Source organism: Amblyraja radiata, chromosome 7, assembly GCF_010909765.2.
Source record: "Amblyraja radiata isolate CabotCenter1 chromosome 7, sAmbRad1.1.pri, whole genome shotgun sequence".
Taxonomy (NCBI): domain Eukaryota; kingdom Metazoa; phylum Chordata; class Chondrichthyes; order Rajiformes; family Rajidae; genus Amblyraja; species Amblyraja radiata.
Window position 1 is genome coordinate 9,715,789 of NC_045962.1, and position 20,389 is coordinate 9,736,177.

Here is a 20,389-nt window from a genome sequence, read left to right on the forward strand (position 1 = left end):
GCAAGACTTGAAAATTGCTGTTCACAGACGCTCTCCATCCAATCTGACTGAGCTTGAGCTATTTTGCAATGAAGAATGGACAAAAATTTCAGTCTCTAGATGTGCAAAGCTGGTAGAGACATATCCCAAAAGACTTGCAGCTGTAATTGCAGCGAAATGTGGTTCTACAAAGTATTGACTCAGAGGGGCTGAATACTTTTGCACGCCACACTTTTCAGTTTTTTATTTATAAAAAAATTTGAAAACCATGTATCATTTTCCTTCCACTTCACAATTATGCACCACTTTGTGTTGGTCTATCACATAAAATCCCAATAAAATACATTTACGTTTGTGGTTGTAACGTGACAAAATGTGGAAAAGTTCAAGGGGTATGAAAACTTTTGCAAGCCACTGTATTTTAAATAGCTGGGGTTCCAGCACTGAGCCTTGCGGTACCCCACTACTCACTGCCTGCTATTGTGAAAAGGACCCATTTACTCCTACTCTTTGCTTCCTGTCTGCCAGCCAGTTCTCTATCCACATCAATACTGAACCCCCAATACCGTGTGCTTTAAGTTTGTATACTAATCTCTTATGTGGGACCTTGTCGAAAGCCTTCTGAAAGTCCAGGTTATCGATGGTCAGTGTGGGCTCGGAGGGCTGAAGGCCTGTTTCCATGCTGCAACATTGGGAAGGAGAGGGCAGGTGGATGGCTCTAAATGTAGAAACAAGGCAGTATTCTGGAGAACATGGATGGCTCTAATGCTCTTGGCTCCTTCTGAACCATTATTTACAGCACTCATCAACAACCTGTTTTGGATTCCTTTACATCTTTAGCCATCACCTTTAAGATGCTTCAGCATAAAACTCATCACGGTGGCGCATCAGTAGAGTTGGTGCCTTACAGCGCCAGAGACCCAGGTTCGACCCTGACTATGGGTGCTGTCTGTACGACGTTTGTACGTTCTCCCCGTGACCGTGTGGGTTTTCTCCGAGATCTTCGGTTTCCTCCCACACTCCAAAGACGTACAGGTTTGTAGGTTAATTGGCTTGGTAAATGTAAATTGTCCCTTGTGTGTGTAGGATAGTGTCAGTGTGCGAGGATCGCTGGTCTGTGCAGACTCGGTGGGCTGAAGGGCCTGTTTCCTTGCTGTATCTCTAAAAAGTAAAACTAGGGGCTAGTGGAATCAAGGGATATGGGGAGAAGGTGCTGGCTCAAAGGGCCGAATGGCCTCCTCTGGCACCGATTTTCTATGTTTCTATCATCTGTGCAGTACGATCTCACAAATAAATTACCGTTGAAAACTGCACCACCAACAATGTTTCACCCACTGAAACAAAGAGACTAACTAGTTACAATGCTTGGCAATGTATCCCATTATGAATGTTTATACAGTGGCTGTCTTTAATGTAAAAAGTGTGACTCAGAAACCATAACAGAGGGAGTCAGAGCAGGAAGACTGTTGCACGTTCTGGAGGCTGATATCCCAGCAAATGCCAGGGCCGCATGTAATCATACAACCTGATCGTTTAACTAAGCTCCTTCTATACCGTTTTGAAACTTTAGGTGATGCTATTTGAAAATTGCAACTGCAATCAAAAAATAGCTTTGATCAGAGCGCAGTGAAATTTAGTTTAGTTTAGTTTAGAGATACAGCGCGGAAACAGGCCCTTCACAACAGGCCCCGCACATTAACACTATCTTACCTACACCAAGCCAATTAACCTACAAACCTGTAGGTCTTTGTAGTGTGGGAGGAAACCGAAGATCCCGGAGAAAACCCACGCGGTTACGGGGAGAAGGTACAAACTCCGTACAGACAGCACCCTTAGTTGGGATTGAACTCAGGTCCCCGGCGCTGCAAGCACTGTAAGGCAGCAACTCTACCGCTGCGCCACCGTGCCACCCTATTTTAACAATTGATAGAAGTCTACAAATAGTTGATACCCAAGGTGTTAACAACATGAATTTTATGACGAATGAATCTCAGACAATTGTAGTGTGTTTGAGTTCGGCCTGGCCACGCTGGGACTGTCAAAAGACTCAGAGTTAATAAATGATGACAGCACTGTGCAGGATTAGCCCTACATGGGAAAGTCCTGCAGGAAATGGCATTAAAACCTAAATGCTAATCAATTTAACGAGCAACTTAATGAAGCTAAAGTATAATTTATTCCCCAGCCGATACAGAACTATTGGTCTGTGGTGAAGGGAAATGAGAAGTTGTACAGAGATTAAGTGATTAACTGCCACTGAGAAAATGTTCAGGGACAGAATCATCGTTGTCGGATGTACTGATGATCATGAGTATAGAATAGTTCAGGCAGAGTGGAGCATGAGTCCCATTCACCCACTTATTGGTGGCCACTTACTGGTGGGAGAGTCTTGGACCAGAGGTCATAGCCTCAGAATTAAAGGGCGCTCTTTTAGAAAGATGAGGAGGAATTTCTTTAGTCAGAGGGCAGTTAATCTGTGGAACTCATTGCCGCAGAGGGCAGTGGAGGCCAAGACGGGACGGGTAGTTTAGCAACATAAAACGTGGTGTCTAATTTTGGTGTAAATAAGGACTAAGCATTCGGCTGTTGTTTCAGTTACTGCACCCCTTAGTCCCACAATCATAAGGAATATTACAAACCTTCCCCAATCCTGGAAGGTTGTCTGAATCCATCGGAAAAAGTGGAAGTTATGAGCTAGTCCTGTGGAGACAACATCCAAGTTAGGTAACATTGCAAATGCATGAGAGGTGTCATTGTTAAAAATCCAAGCCTTGAACAATGATAAAAGCTAAGTTTGTTCCCAGAAATATTATTACAATTATTTGGTTAGTATTACCATGGTCTTTGGTTCAGTGTTACTACAATTGTTAAGTCAGTATTACAGGTTATTGGATCAGTATTACTACAGTTATGAAGTCAGTATTACTACAGTTATTAGCTTGGTATCACTAGTTATTGGTCAGTATTACTACAATTACTGGGTCAGTATACTAGGTATTAGTCAGTATTACTGCAATTATTGGGTTGGTATTGCTAGTTATTGGTCAGTATTACTATAATGACTGGGTCAGTATTACTACAGGTATTAGTCAGTATTACTACAGTTATTGGGTTGGTATTGCTAGTTATTGGTCAGTATTACTACAATTACTGGATCGGTGTTACTACAGGTATTGGTCAGCATTACTACATTTATTGGGTTGGTATTAAATGCTGATCATTGCTGGGTCATCAAACTGATGTAAAATAATTGATGCTTTGAAGTTAGAGAAATAGTCCCAACATTAAGTGTTGAGAAGAACGAGATCTTCCCCTACCCTCTCCCAACTGCACAACACCAACCCAACTGTCCAAGTATAAAAACATCATAGATTATTTTCCTTTACCTGCAAACTAGCTCTCAATTAAGGCGAGCATTGATGATCAAATCCATCACCAAAATATCAAACGTCAGCTGACTCAAGAGAGACTTGTTGAAAGACCAAGGCTTGAACCGGTTACCAGGATCACGGGCAGCGCTGACTAAGTTGAAGATAGATTTGAAAATGCAGCTCTATCTCAAAGTGAGTGCACCTCTTCCCTCTCCACTTCCACCTCACTCAGGAATGACCACATGGGTGAGAGGGGCAAGAAAGCATTAGGTGTAGCATTCTCACCTGGGCAGAAATGATGGCCTTTGTATCCAGAGGATCAAAGCCATGGCAATCCGACCAAGCTTGCAACGCCAACATCCAGCAGACAGACTTCGCCAACTGCTTACAGATGGTGCCGGAAGGTCAGCATTTAACAACACTAGAAAACTGTGCACATGGGCATTAGCCTTACTGGATCTAACCCAAATGTACCCAAGTATCTGATCTAACCTAACTGTCCCCATATAACCCAATGGTCTCATACAACCCAATGCACCCAATGTTCCATATACCCCAATGTGCCCAATTTAATTGATACCTGGCACCATCGATAACATCTTGCCCAAGTTTATTAAGGTTGACATAAAAGCATCAAATGTCTATTTTCTTTGTAAAAAAGCCAAGAAACAGGTAATCCAACCTGGTTAGTATAATCAGAGCGCACCTCAGGGAGGGGCTTTAGGAAAGGAGATTGCTTGCAAGTCCTTGCGGCTGGAGTGACCCTCGTCACCCCTGAATGAAAGAGCCCGTCTGCGACTGCATGAAACCCAACCTCATCATTCCAGTCCTATCAGAAAATTCACCTACACAGAAAATAGACATTTGATGTTTCTGTGTTAACCTTAATACACTTGGGCAAGATGTTTTCCATGGTGCCAGATATCAATTAAAGTGGGTACATTGGGTTATATGGGACAGAGGGTACATTGGGTTCTATGAGACCATCGGGTTATATGAGAGATTTGAGTACATTGGGTTATATGGGGCAGGGGTGCATTGGGCTATATGGGACAGTTGGGTACATCTGAATATTACCCAGTAACAGGGCAGGGTCAAATTCTCCAGCTGTAGTGCTCAACAGATTGTGCGACTCGGATTCTAACTTACTTCAAAACAGGTGCATTTGTTAAGATTTTATTGCCATTATTTAACGGAACAAAACAAACTAGAATTGTATCCCACAGACTAACTATTACCACCAGCAGTTTCACAGTTGTAACAAGCAATTATACATTCTAAGTAGACAAAAAATGCTGGAGAAACTCAGCGGGTGAGGAGGCAGCATCTATGGAGAAAAGGAGTAGGTGACGTTTCGGGTCGAGACCTTGCTTAGTCTGAAGGAGGGTCTCGACCCGAAACGTCGCCTACTCCTTTTCTCCATAGATGCTGCCTCACCCGCTGAGTTTCTCCAGCATTTTTTGTCTACTTTCGATTTTTCTAGCATCTGCAGTTCCTTCTTGAACATTATACATTGTAGGTCAATTTTAAATCTTTATTTTCTGGAAGATGAATCAAGTTACATGCTTGAAGCAAAAACTATTGTTCCGTGTCTGCAGTTTGGTTAAAAAAAAAGCCGGGCCCTCATTCTGACAGAGCATAGGTGACCAATATTGTGAACAAAATGGAGGTGCAAAAATATTATGCACTTAATTTTAGTTTAGTTTAGCTTGGAGATACAGCGCGGAAACAAGCCCTTCAGCCCATCGAGTCCACACCGACCAGCGATCCCCACGCATTAACACCACCTTATGGGCCTGTCCCACTTAGGCGACTTTTTAGACGACTACAGGAGTCTATGCAGTCGCCACATGGTCGCCGGTGGTTGCCGGGGTGTCACCTGTATGGTCGTGAGCAGTCTCCTCAGTCGCCCAAAGAGTCGTAGCGTCTTTCTGGTCACCGAAAATTTTTCAATATGTTGAAAAATATTCGGCAACAGTGGCAACCTTGGGTCTGACGCCAAATGAGCTTAGCTTGACTTAGGTGCTGTCGTAGGTTGTCGCCAGGTTAACGTAGACAGTCGCCAGGATGTCGTCGGTTGTTGACAGGTGACGTAGGTTGTCGCCGGTGCTGACTTTGGTGAATTTCAATGTCGTATTTGCCGGCAGTCGCCTAAAAAAAATCGCCTAAGTGGGACAGGCCCATTAGTCCAGTGGCCGGTATTTCGGCGATCTGCTACGACTATGACAGTCGCCGAAAAAAATCGCCTGAGTGGGACAGGCCCATAACACACACTAGGGACAATTTTACATTTTATACCAAGCTAATTAACCTACAAACTTGTACGTCTTTGGAGTGTGGGAGGAAACCGAAGATCTCAGGGAAAACCCACGCAGGTCATGGGGAGAACGTACAATCTCCGTACAGACAGCACAGCTGAGAACATAACTTGTCATATTTTCATGGGAAAGTCAAAAAATTAAAATTAAAAACATCTTCAATATATTTCTTCAATGATGTATACAGTCTATACTGTATACTCAATAGGCCCGACTATGGGTGGACAAGAGGATGGGGACTGGACTTTGTGCCTTCCCCCACAGTGGGAATCAATGTGGGGGGATGTTTTTATGTCTTTATGAATACTGTGTTGTATTTTTATTAGTGTGCTGCATGGACATCAGAATTTCCCCTGAATAAGGGGATTAATAAAGTATTTATCTATCTATCTATCTACCTATCTATTAAACATACTCACCAAGAGGGAGTCCGGGACTCATTTGTCCAATGTAAAGGTAGATTAATAATGCCAGAGCAATATTAATTAATGCATAAATCCAATGAATCATAAACATGATTAGAACAGATACTATTGTCTGTGGAAAAAAATAATTAATCAGTTAAAAAAGGTATTGCTTTGACTTGAACTTGCCTAGTTTTTTACTCAGGGGGCATCTTGGTATTTTTCACAGCATTCAATAGACAATAGACAATAGATAATAGGTGCAGGAGTAGGCCATTCGGCCCTTCGAGCCAGCACCGCCATTCAATGTGATCATGGCTGATCATCCCCAATCAGTATCCCGTACCTGCCTTCTCCCCATATCCCCTGATTCCGCTATCTTTAAGATTGATATCTAACTCTCTCTTGAAAGTAACCAGAGAACCTGCCTCCACCGCCCTCTGAGGCAGAGAATTCCACAGACTCGCCACTCTCTGTGAGAGGTGATGAATATTTCCATATCATCAGTGTTTTCTGTTGTCAGGGAACCAATTAAAGTCATTGGCATATGGGGTCTAAATCATTTCAGTACCACAATCTACCCTTTGGCCCACTGAGTCCATGCCAACCATTGATCCACTGTACACACTAGTTCTATGTTATCGCACTTTCGCATCCACTCCCTACACACTTGGGGCAATTTACAGAAGCCAATTAAACTACAGACCTGCATGTCTTGGAATGTGGGAGGAAACCGAAGCACCACGAGGAAACTCACACGGTCACAGGGAGAACGTGCAAACTCCACACAGACAGCACCCGAGGTCAGGATCGAACACGGGTCTCTGGCGCTGTGAGGCAGCAACTCTACCACTGCACCATAGTGCCACCCTGTTTGTACACACCCTGTGCCTCCTCGATATACAGCCTGGTGTGGATGCAGCACGAACATAGTAAGCAAGTTTCACATTATATATGGACCAGGGGAACTGCAGCTGCTGTTTAACAAAAAAATACACAAAGTGCTGGAGCAACTCAGTGTGTCTGAAGAAGGTTCCCCATCTGAAACATCATCTATCCATGTTCTCCAGGTCTTCTGCTGATGGGAACACCTTTCTCATCTACCTCCCATGAATCGGTCTTGATATTAGGGACCCCCAGAAAATCTCCTTTCAAATTTCTTTGCACGAAAGAGAATCACCTTGCTTCTCACATCCAACCTCACAGATGAAATCCCTCAGCCCCGTAATCCCAGTAACTCCAGGCTGTACTCCCTCTGTGACCTTCACACCTACACACACACCTACACACACACACACGCACACACACACACACACACGCACACACCTTCACACACACACAGACCTTCACTCGCACCTTCACACACACCTTCACCCACACATGCACGCACCCACGCACACACCCACACACACATGCACGCTCCCACACACACACACACAAACACACCTTCACACACACACACACGCACACTCCTACACACACGCACGCACACACACGCACGCACACACACACACCTTCATACTCACACACACAAACACACGCACGCACACACACACACACACTCCTTCACACACTCCCACACACACACACATACACACACACACAGTTACTGAGTTATAACAGGACTATATTTCATGCTTACCATATTACAAGTTCAGACTTTAGATTTAGAGATGCAGCATGGAAACAGTTTCTTTGGCCCACCGTGTCCACGCAGACTAGCGATCACCTCCTACACTAACATTATCCTAAACATTTACAATTTACAGAAGCCAATCAACCTACAAACCTGCATTTCTTTTGGATGCGGGAGGAAACCAGTGCACCCGGAAAAAATCCGCGGGGAGAACGTACAAACTCCATACAGACAGCAACCTGCAGTCAGAATTGAACCCGGGTCTCTGGTACTGTGAGGCAGCAACTCTACCATTGCACCGCTGGGCCGCCCTGCCATCCTTCTTGGCTGGATGGTGCATGTGGATTAAATTGGGCAAGCTTGGCCCTAATGTGGAAACACACAATTTGTAACTTCCTCCCAGCTCTGTCCAATTTGAAATGTCCAATGGCACCTGGTATACCTCGCACACACACCCTCACAGTGAATGCTCCCACACACACGGTGAACACACACACACACGGTGAACACTCCCACACAGTGAACACGCCCATACACACAGTGGACACACACACACACACACAGTGAACATTCCCACACACACACACACACAGTGAACACTCCCACACCCACACAGTGAACACACACACACACACACACACAGTGAACACTCCCACACCCACACAGTGAACACACACCCACACAGTGAACACGCCCACAGTGAACAATCTCCCACACACACACAGTGAACATTCCCCACCCCCCCCACACACACACACACACACACACACAGCGTCTCCCACCTCGATGAAGGGATCTGCTGCTAATTGTAGTCCTGTTCAAATTAAAAGAGTAAGGCAACGGTGAGTCTGAAGAAGTGTCTCGACCCGAAACATCACCCATTCCTTCTCTCCAGAGATGCTGCCTGTCCCGCTGAGTTCCTCCAGCATTTTGAGTCTATCTTCGAGTAAGGCAATGGGACGGGCTTGCTCCACTCAGAGCCAGTACAGACCTGATGGGACAAATGGCCTCCCTTTCGGCTCTAACAATTACCCAGTTCCAAGGGGGATAGAAATTGCTGACTTTGTAACTGCATCAACATTCGGCAAGTGAGCTCCCATTCTCTGGAGACTTGGATGCATCGACCATCATAAACGGGAAATTATGCCTTTGATGAAGTGAAGTGTTTGTGCAAGTTCAGTGCGCAATAAATGTAGTTACTTACACCGATGAGTGAGAGCCAACGATTGCAGAATCTGGAATAAAGTGACTGTGGCATTTTGTAAATTTCTGTTTCCTGAGACTTTTGTCTTTCAATGGAACCTGTGAATGGAGAACAATTACACAAAGACAATAATCAAGAGGTCATCACTAATATGCAGCATTTGTGGCAAAAATTAACCTCAGTGATGCTTTTATAACATTTTATGACCTTTAGTCTAATACCAATAAGGAGAGAAAAGTCAGAAGCCATTATTTCATTTTCAACAGAAAGCAGGTGATCCGTCTGAAGAAGCGTCTCGACCCGAAACGTCACCTATTTCCTTCACTCCATAGATGCTGCCTCGCCCACTGAGTTTCTCCAGCATTTTTGTCTACCTTCGATTTTTCCAGCATCTGCAATTCTTTCTTAAACAAAATGCTTAGTTTATCAAATAGTTCACAAAAACATGCCTCATTTATTGTCAGAAACACGATTTCCAAAACATCACCACATTGGATGTAGACACAACGTGCTGGAATAACTCAGCGGGTCAGACAGCATCTCTTGAGCAAAGGAATAGGTGGCGTTTCGGTTGGAGACCCTTCTTCTGAAGAAGGTCTCTTCTTCAATCCACAAAGATCCTTCGGGTCTGCGGAAGGGTGTCGACTGGAAAAGTCACCTATTCCTTTTCTCCAGAGATGCTGTCTGACCCACTGAGTTACTCCAGCGTTTTGTGTGTATCTTCGGTTTAAACCAGCATCTGCAGTTCCTTCCTGCACATAACCACATTGGTATCTCTTTGCTCTCCTGCCGCTAGTGTAAAAGTCTTCCAATGTTTACCTCGCCCAAGATATTGTTCAATGTATACATGGTGTGTGTGGACAAACTGAACAGCAATGGGAGCTGTTATGTCAAGGATATCGCCTTTTAGGATAACACTAAGAGGACACAAAGTGCTGGAGTAACTCAGCGGGCCAGGCAGCATCTCTGGAAAACATGGATGGGTGGCCTTTCGGGTCAGGACACCTTTGTCAGACTGATTAGAACCATTGATGCCACACAGTGATATCAGAGTAAATCCAGACTCAAGGGAGATGGAAAAAAAGCTGGGGTAACTCAGCGGGTCAGACAGCATCCCTGGGTAAAAGGAATAGGTGATGTTTTGTGTCGAGACCCTTCTTCGGTTTAAACCAGAATCTGCAGTTCCTTCTTACACACTAAATCCTGACTCATACAAGTAGACATTTACAATAATTACTCAATGAGCAATAGTCTCTGTCCATAATTTAATTTTGGAATAATTTTAGAACTAAAATTAATTGATCATATCTATTGCAGGAGGCCCAAGGGCACATCCAATCTTCCTGAACCAAGATTATTTTGACCTCATCCTGAGCTGCAGAAGTAACTATTCCAAAAGCAATTACCATATCCACAAGATACAGTTGAATCATCCGTGTCAGAAAGACTTTGTCCTCCTGTGGACTCGACTATGTCGTTGTCGAGTTGGTTGTCCATGGTTTGTGCTGCGGGAGGATCATGGAGAGGCTGAGAATCTCCTGTGTCTTGTTCCGACAGGTCGCCTGCATGCTCGTGCCCAGAGCCCTGACTGCTGCTCTCTCGACGTGTTGCGAATGAATTGTCCGAGTCCAACATGAAGCTGTCCTGCAGGGAAAGTTTTGCGGCTTTCTTCACACTCTTCAATCGCATGGACGGGTGATTCCCACTCCTTTCTGTCCCCTCGTTCATTTTCATCTCTTCTACCCTGCCGTGAAAGATCTGGTTCATGTCCTTGGTGAACTCGAGCAAGGAGCCATTTGTTTGGCCTCTCACTGACCCATCAGCACCATATTTGAGTGGACCATCCGAGTTCAACGTTTGAGCCGATTTACAAGTTTTGGCATTGGCTTGGTTTCTGTTTTTTTCATTCTGCTGAATATCACCGCTCATACAGACAGAGAAGTAGGAGTAGTCTATAACGCTGTAAGTCAACATGAAGTTGATGGTGACTATTGGGGCAAGAACATTCATTTGTCCAATAAAGATGAATGCCATGGTGACAAGTCCGACCAGACATATCGCCGCCACTGGAGTTTTGTTTGCTCCCTTCTGTAAGGAAAACAACATTTTACAAATTAATAGGAAAGAATTGCAGATGCTGGTTTAAATCGAAGATAGACACAAAATGCTGGAGTAACCCAGCTCACGACAGATGATATGGTTTCTTATATAACCATATAACAATTACAGCACGGAAATAGGCCATCTCGGCCCTACAAGTCCGTGCCGAACACTTACTCTCACCTAGTCCCATCTACCTGCACTCAGACCATAACCCTCCATTCCTTTCCCGACAATATACCTATCCAATTTATTGTTAAATGATACAATCGAACCTGCCTCCACCACTTCCACTGGAAGCTCATTCCACACAGCTACCACTCTCCGAGTAAAGAAGTTCCCCCTCGTGTTACCCCTAAACTTTTGTCCCTTCATTCTCAAATCATGTCCTCTTGTCTGAATCTTCCCTACTCTCAATGGAAAAAGCTTATCCACATCAACTCTGTCTATCCCTCTCATCATTTTAAAGACCTCTATCAAGTCCCCCCTTAACCTTCTGCGCTCCAAAGAATAAAGACCTATCTTGTTCAACCTTCCTCTGTAACTTAGGTGCTGAAACCCAGGCAATTCTAGTAAATCTCCTCTGTACTCTCTCTATTTTGTTGACATCTTTCCTATAATTTGGCGACCAAAATTGTACACCATATATATGGCGAGCCAAAATTCCAATGCTACACGTGGCACCTCTAACTCTAAAACTAAAACCAACGCAAAGCTAGGACGGGTAACGGTGCCACATGTAATACATGTAAAAGGTGCCACATGTAACACATGTAATAGGTGCCACATGTAATACATGTAATAGGTGCCACGTGTAATACATGGAACCTTGCCCTTCGGCCCACCAAGTTGTCATACTGGGCTCATTCCATTTGGCTCATCACCCTTTAAACCTTTCCTATTCATATATCTGTCCAAATGGCTTTTAAAAGTCAGAACTCTACCCTCTGAGTGCAAAGAATTGCTCCCAAGGTTCCTCTTCAAGTCGTCAAGAGTCAAAAGAGTTTATTGTCCCAGATAGGACAATGAAACTCTTGCATTGCTGCAGCACAACAGGATATTGTAGTCATAAATACCGATCAGATCAGTGTGTCCATATACCATAGAATATATATATACACACACACACACACACACACATGAGCAAACAGATAAAGTGCAATAGGCTGTTATAGTTCATAGTTTATTTGAAGTTGTGTTTAATAGTCTGATGGCTGTGGGGAAGCAGCTGTTCCTGAACCTGGATGTTGCAGATTTCAGGCTCCTGTACCTTCTACCTGGTGGCAGTGGAGAGATGAGTGTGTGGCCAGGATGGTGTGGGTCCTTGATGATGCTGCCAGCCTTTTTGAGGCAGTGACTGCGATAGATCCCCTCGATGTTAGGGAGGTCAGAACCGATGATGGACTGGGCAGTGTTTACAACTTTTTGCAGCCTTTTCTGCTCCTGGACGTTCAGATTGCCGTCCCAAGCCACGATGCAACCGGTCAGCATGCTCTCCACTGTGCACCTGTAGAGGTTCGAGAGAGGCACTGATGTGCTTTCCCCTTGAACCTTTCCCCTCACAGATAGTTGGGCAGCTCACGGTACACAGCTGTTCAGTGATTCATAAAAATGCACATCATATCAGTCAGTAAATCTCTCATTTCTAGATGGGTTTTTCCTGGGAGTACCAGTCGAGGGATGGTTTTCAGATCTGAAAGGCTTTATATTTACTTCAACTCAATGAGGCAACAGGTTTTAGCCCTGGCAATAAATACTTTTTTGTTTCAAATCACAATTTGGCTCCTAGGAAAGACTTGACCATTTACAGTTCAAGAAAAGCTCATGCAAAATTAATCTCTCTTCACATTGCCCTGGCAACATACCTTCAGTCCAACTTTAATACGTCTGTGTGTCTGTGCATATTATTTCCATTCCACGGACCAAACATATTGGAATAATTTGTTCTGAACAACTGCCATGTTTGGGTGGAAATTCCCCTTTGATCACCCCGTGTTGAACTAAAGTAATCCAAACTAATTCCATTTGCAACACATTCACAAGTTAAGGACTTGTTGATATCAAATCGGGTCCCGACCCGAAACGTCACCAATCCATGTTCTCCAGAGATGCTGTCTGAGCCACTGAGTTACTCCAGCACTCTGCGAATCATCGCCTATCTATGTTCTCCAGAAAAGCTGCCTGACCCACTGAGTTACTCCAGCACTCTGTGAAACATCACCTCTCCATGTTTCCCACAGATGCTGCCTGACCCACTGAGTTACTCCAGCACTCTGTGAAACATCATCTATCCATGTTCTCCAGAGATGCTGCCTGACCCGCTGAGTTACTCCAGCACTCTGTGAAACATCACCTATCCATGTTCTCCAGAGATGCTGCCTGACCCGCCGAGTTACTCCAGCAGTCTGTATCTATATTTGTTGCTGTCAGGTAGTTTCAGCTGCGTAACGATGATCCACCATTGCTCCATCAACCACTCTATTCTGAACTCCTGCATTCCAACTCTGAGGAGAGGAGCAATGTGAAACAGAACCATTTTGCTTCTTCTTTCGTGTGTCGTGCACAGCCTAAAGTTTTTGGACAACTTGTTCTATTTGATCTTCCATTTGTGCACGTTGAGTTGATTGCATTAGTCGAAACAGGGCGGACCACGTGAAGGTTGCAATCTTCCACCCCAACCATTTTACTCATGGACACACACCCAATGAAATAAGAGACTGCCAACAAATGAGGCAGGACTGGTGTTATCCCCCATCTGCTCATTAAGTCCCTGCCCATTTCTTGTTCCTGCCTCCACCAACATCCTGAAATCTATTGAAGCTTGGTGTCAACATTGGTTTGATATATCTCCTGTGAAGCACCTTGAGGTCTTTTATGATATGAAGGGTCCTACACAAATTAAACTTGCTGTTGTTCTGTTTCTAACATTCATCTTAGTATATGATTTATCATTCCAATCTAAATTTCATTAAGGAGCCTAATCTATTATAAAACTCTCCTCTCAGATAATGTTGAGTATTGTGAGCAATTTTGGGCCCCATATCTGAGGATGTGCTGGCTCTGCGAAGGGTCCAGAGGAGGTTTATGATAATTAGCGCAGGAATGATTGGGTTAACGTATGATGAAAGTCTGACGCCACTGGGCCTGTACTTGCTGGAGTTTAGAAGGATGAAGGGGAAATCTCATTGAAACTTACCGAATAGTGGAAGGCCTGGATATTGTGGATGTGGAGAGGCTGCTTCCACTGGTGGGAGAGTCTAGGACGAGAGGCCATAGTCTTAGGATAAAAGGACGTACCTTAAGGAAGGAGATGAAGAGGAATTTATTTCATCAAAGGGAGGTGAATCCGTGGAAGTCATTGCCACAGAAGGCTGTAGAGTCCAAGTCAATGGATACTTTTATGGCAGAGTTTGATAGATTCTGGATTAGTACAGGTGTCAAGGGACATCAAGAGAAGTCATGAGAATGGGGTTGAGAGGGAAAGATAGATCAGTAATCTGTATTGAATTAGTCGATCATTAGGCTGCTCCCTCAAAGAATCCTGATCACATATATTCGTATCAGACATTAAGGTAAAGGGTAAATGGATCAGGATTGTAAACATGGATGTGGTTTTGAACATCGAACAGTACAGCACAGAAACTTACTGAATAGTGAAAGGCCTGGATTGAGTGGTTGTGGAGGCCATCAATGGATATTTTTAAAGCAAAGATTGATAGATTCTTGATCAGTACGGGTGTCAGGTGTTATGGGGAGAAGGCAGGAGAATGGGGTTGGGAGGGAAAGATAGATCAGCTATGACTGAATGGCGGAGTAGACTTGATGGGCCGAATGGCCTAATTCTCCTCCTATAACATGACTTTATGAAATGGCCCTTTGGCCCACAATATCTGTATCGAATATGATGTCTGGTTAAACTAATTAAATTTTCCAGCACATAATCCATATCCCTCCATTTACTGTCTCCGACTACATTCTATCTTGGTCCTGCCCCTTCCCCTGACATCAGTCTGAAGAAGGTTCTCGACCTGAAATGTCGCCCATTCCTTCTCTCCTGAGATGCTGCCTCACCCGCTGAGTTACTCCAGCATTTTGTGTCTCCCTCCATTCCCTGCATTTCCATGTGCCTATCTAAAAGTCTCTTAAATACCACTATTGTATCTGCCTCCACCACCACCTCTGGAAGCACGTTCAAGGCACTCACCACCTCCGTGTAAAAAAACACACAAAGCCTTTCAATTTTACTCCTCTCACCTTAAAGCTACGCCCTCTAATCTTTGACATGTTTACCCTTCTATATTTTTTCTACCCCGATCTTTGTCCTTGTTCTGATCAACTGCAAATGGATGGCACACTGAAGTGCTGACTCTTCTCAAATCTACTCTGTGGAAGAATTAGTACTCCAAAATACACAAGCCTGGTGGCCGAGAACTATTGAACAGCTAACCTGATTACTTAACAGAAAGGCTGATGGCATAGTAGCAACTACAATCCTTCATACTGATTCACAGACTTGAGAAAAGAAAATTCAAGATACCAGCTTTTGTAGACTAAACCAAGAACCAATCTGAACCTCAGATGGACAGACCCATGTCCTGGGAGTTAATTATCAATCAATATTACCAAGCATAGGGGTGGGAGATTGCAACCTTCACGTGGTCCACCCTGTTTCGACTAATGCAATCAACCCGATGTGCACAAACAAGATCAAATGGAACAAGTTGACCCACAACTTTAGGCTATGCACGCCATAAGCACGAAGAAGACCAAAGCATGTTGTCTGATCAATATCACACGCTGTTGTGGGAACCTGACACGCATAAATGGGCTGCAACATTTTTTCAGTTGGATGTCGAGGTTTCATGAACCATTCACCAGATGCACAGCACTTTTACAAAAGCACCAGACATGGACTTGATGAACGCAAGTCCTCTCCAACTTGTCCCCAGGGAGCCAATGCTTTTACGTATGATTGTTCAGATTGACAAACGGCTGAAGGGTTAACACTGCCCTCCGTTACTGAGTCCACGGGCATAGGCGCTACTTGTACACGTGTTACTGCACACACTTCCCTGCACACGCGTCCCGGCACACGCTTCCCTGCACACATGTAGCAGGCAGTGGCGGACTGGGTGTAAAAATATTGGTTGCCAGGAGACAAAGGGGGCTCACTTCATCAGGGGCCCACTTGCCATCGGGCAAGCTGACACCCTGGCCAGTCCGCCACTGGTAGCAGGTAATGTTTAGGGACATTGTCCAGTAGTTTGCCTCTTGCCTTAGCTCTCTGTTAAATGGAATTCCTCCTTCACAATAATAATTATTCTCGACAGTACCTGCATGCTGCCTGAACGCAGAACTACTTTGCAATTGGTCTTTAATATTTTTTAATTGTTTTCCTGTTGTCGAAGAGATGATTTCACAATGACCAAAAACTATTCTGATGCAGACCAAAGATTCGATACATTAGCCTGTGCCTGAGCTGAAAGTGCTTAATCAGACAGAGAGCAGATTTAAAGCACACTTGCATGAATATTATAGAATAATCAGTAATAATAATTTTGTATTGTACAGAAGTCATTAAAGTGTAACAAACTTACACTGCCAGATATACAGGATGATATGTTAACAGGAAAGCTTACTTTCTTAACACTGGGGGGGAAAAAAGCCAAATAAAAATATTCTATCCAGAAAATCTAATTAAATTAAAAGGTATTTTGTGTAACATTTTAGAAAGCTGTTTGCTCTGCCATTTACCAGTAAACCCTCCGGTCAGATTCAAAGCAGACCATTTGGAAGAAGTAGCAATATTATATATATAATATTTTGAAACAGTTACAAGGTCATTTTCTTTTGCAATGTTCGTTCCAACCTTTCCCAGCTCTGCCAATATTTATAATGAAGTCAGCGGAGGCAATCACACTCAAGGGCCCGTCCCACTTGGCGATTTTTTTCGGCGACTGCCGGCGTCATATCAGTGTCGCCAAACGATTTTGAACATTTCAAAATCCAGCGGCGACAAAAAAAAATGTTGTGACACTCGAGGAAACACCGCGCGTGAATACGTCATCACGCCTCGTCGCGCCGCGTCACGACCTATCACTCCGCAAATTTGATACGTCAGTCAATGATGCCGGCAGTCGCCGAAAAAAATCGCCAAGTGGAACAGCCCTTAAGGCACACAAGTGGATTTATAAAACACAATTCTGAATTATGAAACAGTAAAGCTGCAAAGAGTTAGACACTAAAAACCAGGAATAGTTGGGAATGCTGGGCAAGAGGTGTTGGACACAAGGATCAGCCTACAGATTTGATTGTGTTGACCGATGACAGAGGGGGTTGGAATGCTGCAGGGATCAGTGAGATCTTGGCCAGACTTCACAAACTGACAACATTACTCACTGTATCGGGGCGTCTGCTTCCTGTGTCAAGGGTAAAAGTGCCAAAGTATTCAAAAACAGCCATAGAGTGATACAGTGTGGAAACAGGCCCTTCAGCCCAACTTGCCCACACCAGCCAACAATGTCCCAGCTACACTAGTCCCACATGCCTACGTTTGGTACATATGTCCAAACCTGTCCTATCCATGTACCTGCCTACCTGTTTCTTAAACGTTGGGATAGTCCCAGCCTCAACTACCTCCTCTGGCAGTTTGTTCAATACACCCACCATCCTTTATGTAGAAAAGTTACCCCTCAAATCCCTGTTAAATCTTTTCCCCTCACCTTAAACCTATGTCCTCTGGTCCTCGATTCACCTACTCTGGGAAAGAGAATCTCTGCATCTACTAATCTATTCCTCTCATGATTTTATACACTTTACAGTTGTAAATAGTTGTAAAATTGTTCATAAATAAAACATAGCACTGGAGATAACACAGTGAATGGTTATAGTCCCGGGGCCAGGGAGGAGTGAAGGACCGAGTTCCCTCTTTGAGACTGCATTATTTATTTTCTCGGTGTTTAAAATGATAATGAGACATAAAGCCAGTGTTTTAATCCAGCTACGTGGATAATCAGGTCGGGGGGAGTTCCCTCCTGCCACGGGTACCATGTGATCCCGTGCTACCTGCTCCATGGTGGGATAGTCGGTGACTAAACCGTCTCCCCCACCTGGTTTGCCAGGTGAGGAGGGGGCTGTGGACCCCCAGCAGGACCAAAAACAAGATCTGTCAAAGGGCGGATGAGCTCCTAGCGAGCCAACGGCCATCCACACTTCAGTAGAAGTTGCGATCACTGTCGTACATAGCATCGTAAGGCACCGTGCCCGTTGATGTTTTCAACGATGTTGATGATGATAATACATGGCAAGACCCTACTGTGGGGATGTCCTGGCTGCATCTGTACATTTCACAGCAGTGAGAGAGGGTCTTGCAGAACTCCCGGAGTTTGATGGACAGGGCCCGAGACATTAAAGAGGATGAAGTTCAAGGAAAATGTAGAATAGATCATTGTTAGCGAGGGGAAGGTGATGTCTCGTTTTCACGCCTTAACCTTCTTTGTCTCTGTATCTCCCTCTCCCCCGACTCTCAGTCTGAAGAAGTGTCTCGACCTGAAAAGTCATCAATTCTTTCTATCCAGAGATGCTGCCTGACCCGCTGAGTTACTCCAGCATTTTGTGTCTATCTTCAGTGTAAACCAGCATCTGCAGTTCCTTCCTACACATGCCACACGGAGTGTTGCATTTCATGGGGAATATAGCAAATTCACAACTTCATGAAAAGTAAATAGAGAGAAACTGTCCCAGTGAGCAGGTACATCCATGACCAAAGGACAAAGACCTGGAGTGAGTGGTGAAAGATGCAGGCATGTGATCATGGTCTTGTGCCAGGAGTTGTGATCTGCTCTGCCCTGCCTGAAGCTGCAGAAATATAGATTCACGTCATTTCAACAGGGAATTAGAGAAAGACTTGCGGATAAGTAACGGGCACAGTGATAGAGTTACTACCTTACAATGCCAGAGACTCGGGTTCCATCCTAACTACGGGTGCTGTCTGTACAGAGTTTGTACGCTCTCCCTGTGACCGCGTGGGTTTCCTCCGGGTGCTCCAGTTTCCTCCCACACTCCGAAGACGTGCGGGATTGTAGATTAATTACCTTCTGTAAATTACCCCTAGTGTGTAGGATAGAGCGACACACGAGGTTAGGGCCAAATGGCCTCCTCCTGCACCTATTTTCTATGTTAACTAATGTACGCGGTGATCGTTGGTCGGCGTGGACTTAGTGGGCTGAAGGGCCTGTTTCTACGTTTTATCTCCAAACTAAACTAATTTGTGAGGATGGAGGAAAGTCTGGAGAAATGAGAATTCACTTCAACGAGATGGGACTGTGTCAGTGAGCTGAATGGTGTCCTCTTGGCTTTAAAGATCCTATAATTTTTAATTTACTGCGGCAAATGTATGTGTGTTTCTGGTACCGTGATCATCCACACCAAGTATGTCACAATGAAGGGCCACTCAGATCATACTCACCACCTTGGCCAGGAAGCCGAGGACAGGAATCACCCTCTCTTGCGCAATGCACTGCAGGATTCTGGGCGCCCCGTACAGACCTCCCATGCAAGAAGCTAAAGAGGAAATGTACAGGCCCAGTAACCAGAGGAATCCCACCAGGGCCACCTAGAACACAAAATATCCACGCAGCCAGTCAGCAACACAAGATTCCACATATTCCCGCTTTGCAACTACCTTATAAATTACAGTACCTCCTTTGGAATTACATCTCCAGTGTTTCCATGCTATGACACAATAAATGTGTAACCACAACCACATATCATTTTGCATTGTGCAACCACATACCATTTTTAGTGGGTTTTTTCCTTTATTGATGGAATGGAAACTTAAACCATCAATTACTTTAAATTTCAAATGTAAGGAGTGAGGGGAAAGAACACATCCATGTGAAACCCAATTGTATGACTGGGTGAATAGATTGGATAAAGGTCAACAGGCCATTATGGCCAAGTTAAGACTCTTACATCGTTTTTACAATTTTGAACTTGAAGGTTGCAAGATGGCACCTAAAATGCCGTGACTCTTGTGTACGGACTCGATGGTGATCTACTGTTTTACACTCTTGTACTTAGTATGATTGTGCCCAATGTATACTAGGATTGTCACAAAACTGCATGCAAGAAAAAAGGATGTCACCGCACTTGGGTACAAGTGACGATAAAGTAACTTTGAACCATCGATGTTAACCATATAACCATATAACAATTACAGCACGGAAACAGGCCATCTCAGCCCTTCTAGTCCGTGCCGAACACTTATTTTCCCCTAGTCCCATCTACCTGCACTCAGACCATAACCCTCCATTTCTTTCCCGTCCATATACCTATCCAATTTATTTTTAAATGATAAAATCGAACCTGCCTCCACC

At 44.3% G+C, this 20,389-nt stretch overlaps 1 protein-coding gene across 2 annotated transcripts in view; it reads right to left on the reverse strand.

The window, feature by feature from the left end:
* slc12a8 (solute carrier family 12 member 8) overlaps window positions 1-20,389 on the reverse strand; it is an 83,723-nt gene that overhangs the window by 5,404 nt on the left and 57,930 nt on the right. For both annotated transcript variants that reach the window (XM_033023678.1, XM_033023677.1), the window contains 5 exons: window positions 19,480-19,626; window positions 10,319-11,000; window positions 8,913-9,010; window positions 6,088-6,205; window positions 2,619-2,679 (listed from right to left, as the gene is read on the reverse strand). In XM_033023678.1, coding sequence (XP_032879569.1) covers window positions 2,619-2,679; window positions 6,088-6,205; window positions 8,913-9,010; window positions 10,319-11,000; window positions 19,480-19,626 — 1,106 coding nt within the window. The remainder of the gene's footprint in view (window positions 1-2,618; window positions 2,680-6,087; window positions 6,206-8,912; window positions 9,011-10,318; window positions 11,001-19,479; window positions 19,627-20,389) is intronic.